At 40.2% G+C, this 6,265-nt stretch overlaps 1 protein-coding gene and 1 long non-coding RNA gene across 3 annotated transcripts in view; one reads left to right on the forward strand and one right to left on the reverse strand.

Annotated features, from left to right (window-relative positions):
- The window catches only part of RECK (reversion inducing cysteine rich protein with kazal motifs), a 129,669-nt gene extending 125,902 nt beyond the window's left edge, over positions 1-3,767 (forward strand). For both annotated transcript variants that reach the window (XM_019509153.1, XM_019509152.1), the window contains one exon: positions 2,447-3,767. In XM_019509153.1, coding sequence (XP_019364698.1) covers positions 2,447-2,662 — 216 coding nt within the window. In that variant the 3' untranslated portion in view covers positions 2,663-3,767. The remainder of the gene's footprint in view (positions 1-2,446) is intronic.
- The window catches only part of LOC109291916, a 21,944-nt gene continuing 18,798 nt past the window's right edge, over positions 3,120-6,265 (reverse strand). The window contains exon 3 of the long non-coding RNA XR_002095985.1: positions 3,120-4,151. This is a non-coding gene — a long non-coding RNA (uncharacterized LOC109291916). The remainder of the gene's footprint in view (positions 4,152-6,265) is intronic.

Genomic DNA, 6,265 nt, shown 5'->3' on the forward strand with positions numbered 1-6,265 from the left:
AGTAAACCCCCCCCCGCCACCATTTTTCAGTGCAGGGATGCTAATTCACAAGGTGCTGGACTCCAACAGACTCGATTAATTGAGTCTGCTCTAATTACAGTGTGTTGGAGCAGCCTTGCTGCTCATGTATACACATCCATAGTGTTTTGAATGCTGTTAGGAAAGCAGCGAAATACTGATTCAAACCCTTTCTGTATAGGAGGCCTTAGGACCTGGGTCTCTGGAATCATAAGCAAGTGCCCTAAGCACTCAGCTTTTGTAGTTAAAACATGGGCGAACCTTACCCCCCTTCTTTCTGGGACTTGTACTCAGCTTTGCAGATCTGTAGTTGTCTATGCGTGCAGATTTACCCTTCCAGGGAGCAGAATCCCAATTCAAATAACTGCCACTTAAACAGGTAAAGGGAAACAGGATTTCACCCTAAATACATACAGTGCATTGCACATCTTGATGCTAAATACAATGTGGATTTTGTTGACAACCAGCCAGTTTTCAGATGTTTGTACATTACCATAATCTATTGATTCACGGAGCTATGACAGCTCTCACCTGCTGAGAACCGCTTCTGTACTTCTCTCTCTTTCTTACTGCCCTCATTATCAGGGTGCTCCGAGGTTCCCAAAGACCTTTTGGGATCTGTAGGTCCATATGGCACAAGGTGCTGCCTGGCATGTGGTGGTATTGCTCGTTTGTGCTAGTGAACAAACACATAGAGTTGACAATACTAAGCACTGTATACGTATCACTAAACCAAGACCAAAGCCTTTACGCTGTTTTTGCCAGGAGCAGCTTGGACCAGCCGCAATAACAAGCTTCAAATAAGTAGTGCCTGTCTTTCCTTGAAGCAGTTGTTTCATTCTCACATTTTGCTGATTAGAGCCCTGCAGGTCCAGAGTAAAATATCATGTTTTGTTTTTTAAAAATGTCCTTGGCTTTTTGCTGGTACATCTGATAGATTTTTCACGCTCTGGTAAGAGCACATAATTATGATGAGGTTGTGTTGACATGCATTTCTTAAGAAAATAAAGGCTTAGCTTAAAAAGGAGGTGAAAAGTGGACTGTAATTTGTTTCTGCTCCTTCTGCAATACAGATATCACCCAGGCAATTCCTTTTCCTCAGACTGCAGTATATTTAAAAAAAATTCTGTTTCCTTTTTTTCTTCATAAATGAATTTTGTGTGTTCATTTCCTGGATGGGTGAGTAAAGTCTAGTGGTAGTGCCTGGAATTCAGTTGACTTGACTGGGATTGCATCGGCTTACATTGTAGCAGAAATTAGCTTTATGGCAAAACCATGTTGTTTCTAGTTTTTATTTGCCTTGAATGTTGTATGCCTGGAAGCCTCTAGTTAATACTGTGGGGTTGTTGAATTTATTTGGTTGTAGTCAAGACTGCGGCTGAATATCCAATATAAGCCTAATTTTGCCTCCCATCTCCATTAATATAAACTCTAGAAAAAAATCAAATTGTCTTCAAGAAGGTTTGGCTGAGGACTGAAACAGACTTAAATCATTCTGTAACATTTTAAATGAATCAGACAAAGAGTTCCTAAAATTATGACACTGAACATGGATGTGTATACCAGTGGCCAGAAATCTGGCCTGTTTTGCTACTTTGTAGAAAATATAATGTAGTTGATTGTTTTAGCTAAGGCCTGGTGAACTGCACTAAAATCTACTTGATTTAATCCCTGAAACAAGTAATTTATAAGATACTACCTATGCTTGAGACCGTATCTCCTCTGACTGTGCAGAATGGTTGCTATCCTTTGGGACTGGGTAGATCAAAAAGCACTAGACATACACAAGAGAGGCCAAGGAGAGGTATTCATGGCCAAAGGGAGCCAGTGGGGGAACAGGTTCCTAGGCCCAGACTCTGTTACACCTATTAGGTGTGTAAGCAGGTTTAGGCGCCAAGGTGCAATCCTCTTCCACCCCATTTGACTCCAAGAAAAATTGTTAATACAAAAGATGGGTGGGCACTCTTCCTCCTCTCTTTTTGTGATTGAATTTTAAGGGTCAGATGATGCAACATTACACAAGGAGATGCATTAAGGGTGGCATTTTAATCTTTTTTGGTCATTGAGTTACTCAGATTTGGTCATCTGCGTAGCATTTCTGGTCACTTAAATCCCTAAAAAATCACTTACAGCTTGGCTTTTTGTTCCTGGGTGTGTGGATGTATGATTATATTTCTTGCCCCCCATGGGATTTCAATGGTGGCATTTATGAATTTAAGGTACTTGGCAGTGGGAGGACAGAGTGTAGTCTCAGGATAGTTTTTAAAAACTCTCTAACAGTGATCATGGGAACATGAATTGGACTAACTTTGAATAATTCAGTTAGAGCTTTCTCATCCTATACTTTGTTTGCTGATCACACATTTTATATCAAACTTCTATATGTTCAGAAGAGAATTACTAACTTTTTAATTTATTTTTTTCCTAGATTGAAGCCTGCAATAAAGAAGCAGAAAAGATAGAATCGCTGATAAATTCTGACAGCCCAACTTTAGCATCCCATGTGCCATTATCAGCACTTATTGCATCCCAAGCTCAAGTTTCATTAAGTATATCTTCTCCCTGTATAAAAGCCATGCCTGTGCTTTACACCCTATTCTTGAGCTTCATATTCACCTTGGTGGCAGTTGTATACAATACATAACTGCTTAGAAAATGTGCAAAGTAAGCATTGTATTTTTTTCTATACTGCGAAGGACATTCAGAAGTGCTGTCTTGTTGGTGAACAAGAAATTTTAATCAGAAGGAAAGAATCAGTTCAGTCCAACAAAATACAAGAAAAAAATGTTAACATATATACCTTTTCGTTAAAAATTAAGAATATTTGAAATAATCCAAAGGACAACTCACCTTTTAACTACTAATCATAATTTTCCAAGCATAATTGTTTTCTTTAAAATATTTGGTTCCCATAAAAATGCTGTACAGGATTCTAACTTTTGTGGTTATGGGGTTGTTGTACAGTTATTTTCAGCTGCAAGCAAATACCGTATTAAGATTATTCAAAAGTGTTATTTTTATATGATCCAATTGTGTATCATTGAGAATAAGCATGTGCCTATTTTAACCATCAATTTTTGAAAGACATGAATTGCTGCTACTTAGTTTACCAAAAACTGTTGAGTCATTTTCCATGTAAATACATATATTTTCATATTTTATTATGAAGGAAATGAAGTAGCCATGGGCCTATTCCAGGAAACTTACACGTGTAAGTAAATATTCTTATGTGTGTCTAAGTATTTGGAGGATATTGGGCCCCATTTTTGTAAAATGACAATCATGTGCTAAGCCAGTACCTTACTTAAATGAAGAAATGTGTTCATTTTTACAACTTTGTACATAACAGATTTTCTTATTGGATGCAAAATTATAAATAATTTCAATCTATATTTATAAGTCCCATTTGAAATATTGCAGTATTTGCATGTTATCTAATTAAATTTATACTTTAAATATGTTTAAATGTTTTATAGAGAACTTACATTTTATTACTTATTGTGTTTTATGCACCTGAACCTAGTCTACATGAAGTTTTGTGTATCAGTATTATAGTACCCAACTTTTGAAGCATATACAGGAAAAACTAATTTTTGCCAAAATGTTGAACTTTGTAAGAAGGCACTGAAAACTTTTGGAACATCTGTATGTAACTGTAGCATGTTTGTAGAAATTATTTTCTGTTAAATCTTTGCAATGCAAATGTATCAAAGCCTTTTTTATTTTAATAAAAAAGAACTTTTATTTTCTCATGTGTACTTAAGAACACATACTTAACTTTATAAAATTCTCCATGCATTTTAGACAGTGTTTTTAAGTCCAGGTATGCATCAAAGTACATTCAAAGTTACTGTTTTTGCAGTAGCTTTGTATCACTTCACTTGTATACTGGAAGCAGCACATTTGTTTTTTGGAGAAAAATGAGCTATTGTATATCTTTTCATTATTTTCCAGGTCTGCAAAATTATGGTCAAACATAATCTTTAATCCACAGAAGAATCCCCTCTGTCAGTAGAAGTGCACACAGAGCAGTGGTGGAATTATGATCCCAGTTGTAACCAAACATTTAGGGCCAAAACAAATTAACTTCGTCAATCAATATTATTGCATAATGCCATTTTCACATACTAACACTTGTATTCGTCTTCCTGAAAGTTTCCATCAAATGTCACTGGGAAGATTAAGGCATATCAGGGGCTGGTGGAGGAGAAAGGGGCATTTTTTATGCAAATACCTGTTGAAGCCATTCTTTCAGAATATATTGTTAATCCACCTGTTTCTGGGAATCTTCTACTGTGTTTGTCTTTAAGTATATAAAGCTTTTAAACTGAATGGTCTTGGCCCTTTGGACCTGCTGAAAAGTTGCAAGCATATGAGATTTATTCAGTGCTTTAGTTCTTAACAAATAATAATCATCCTTTTAAGATCTAGCATGTTCAATCTTGCTTCAGCTGGTAGATCATGATATCTATAGGAAGAAAATGATAAATAACTTTAAGTCATAAGCCACTTTATAAAAAGAATTTGAATGAAATGTTAAACCACCTTTTCCTTGTTGAATACACTGTATATTAATAATTGTATTATTTTGTACGAATGGCAATATCATCTTCAGTAAGAGAGAGTACAGAAAATATACTAACCTCTTATTCAAATGAATCATAGATTTTATAAGAGCGAAATCCAAATCTTTGGACATTTGTGAATTCACAAACAAATGGAAAATAGGTGTATGCTCAGTAAGAAAATAATGAGGAAGGTCCAAGATGTATTGATCAGTCTATGTTAAGTATAGATGATTCCCAATTCTTGAGGAACATCCAAGAAACTGCAACGGTTTTAGGCTCTTCTTCCAACTTACTGGACCAACAAGCAAATATTTATTTTAAAAGTGCATTATTACTTTGGGGAAGGAAATGGTAAAACCGTTCTGATTCTTCTGACTCTCACAAAAAGCTCATTGCATAGAAACTCTGAATGAGAGAAACACAAGAGATTCAAGAACCGAAGAGGGAATCAAGTTGTACTTCCAAGCTATGAAATCTGGGCCTAATAAGAGAAAATTGGTAAAGGTTTCAGATGAGTTTTACAAATTTGTCTAGGGACAGAAGTTGCATAGAAACTAGTATAAGTGATTGGAAGCTGGTTTAAACCTGTAACGGAACAGGAGTTCAGCACGTGTAAATTGGTTACAAAGTGGCTGAACCTGGTTTAAGATAAACCTGGGTGGATGTAGTAGCAGATCTGATTTATATTAAACTGGTCTATGAAACTTCTGTCCCAGATCACCTCCTGACTCAAGTTATGTCCCAGTCCCCCAGCATCCCATAAAGCTAATTTCTGCTATAATGTGTGCTGGGTGGCAAGGCCTGATCCTACTCTCTGTGGAGCACTTCCACCCTTGCCACCTGGCACAAGCCCTACCCCCACCCCTCCCCCCAGGCTGCCTGGTGCATCCTGCTGGAGCTGAGCACTAGCAGCAGCCAGCAAGGTATGCTGGGTGGCCTGGGAAGCTTGCACCAGGCAGCAGGAATGGGAGATCTGCATAGAAAGTAGGATTGGGCCCTGCTGCCCAGCACAAACTCCCTGGGCCGCCTGGTGTGTCTTGCTGGCTGCCACTGGTGCCAGGCTCTGACGGGACATGCTGGGCAACACGATGGGGAAGAACCCATCTCACAGGCCTGAGACCAGGGTGGAGGGCTTCGTCCCCTCCCCCCGCCCCTTTCCATAGGCAATGGAAGGCTGGGGCTAAAGGGGCTCAGCCCTCCCAAACATGGGCTCTGGGAAGCTGCAGTAGGGGTGCACACAGCTAGGATCGCAGCCCAGCATGAAGGGGAAGGGGCTGGGGGGGGGACGACGCAGATCAAGGCCCCCACATTGAGGAAAGGAGTGGAGCACAGGCAGGGGCAGTGGCTCCAGTGAATGGGGCCCTGGCTGGGCTGGGTGGTGGGACAATCGGAGCCTTGTCCAGGGGCGCAGGGGGCTCCTGCCACTGCAGGCACCCTGGCAGAGGCCCGGGGAGCACATGCCCACCCCCAATCTATGTGTGGGGTGGAGGCAGCTGCTGCTGCAGGCTGTGCTTTGTGCACTGCTGCAGTTACCCTGGGAGCGGCATGACGCCACGTGCCTGCTGCCACTGGGCTGTGCCGAGGACTCTGCCTGTGCGACTCCGGAGGGCAGCGGCATACAAAGCGCAGCGCACAGCAACAGCCATCTCTGCCCTGCGTGAAGATCGGGGGGGGGGGGG

This window comes from Gavialis gangeticus, unplaced genomic scaffold, assembly GCF_001723915.1.
Source record: "Gavialis gangeticus isolate Ggan-Ray unplaced genomic scaffold, GavGan_comp1, whole genome shotgun sequence".
In the NCBI taxonomy this organism is placed as follows: Eukaryota; Metazoa; Chordata; order Crocodylia; family Gavialidae; genus Gavialis; species Gavialis gangeticus.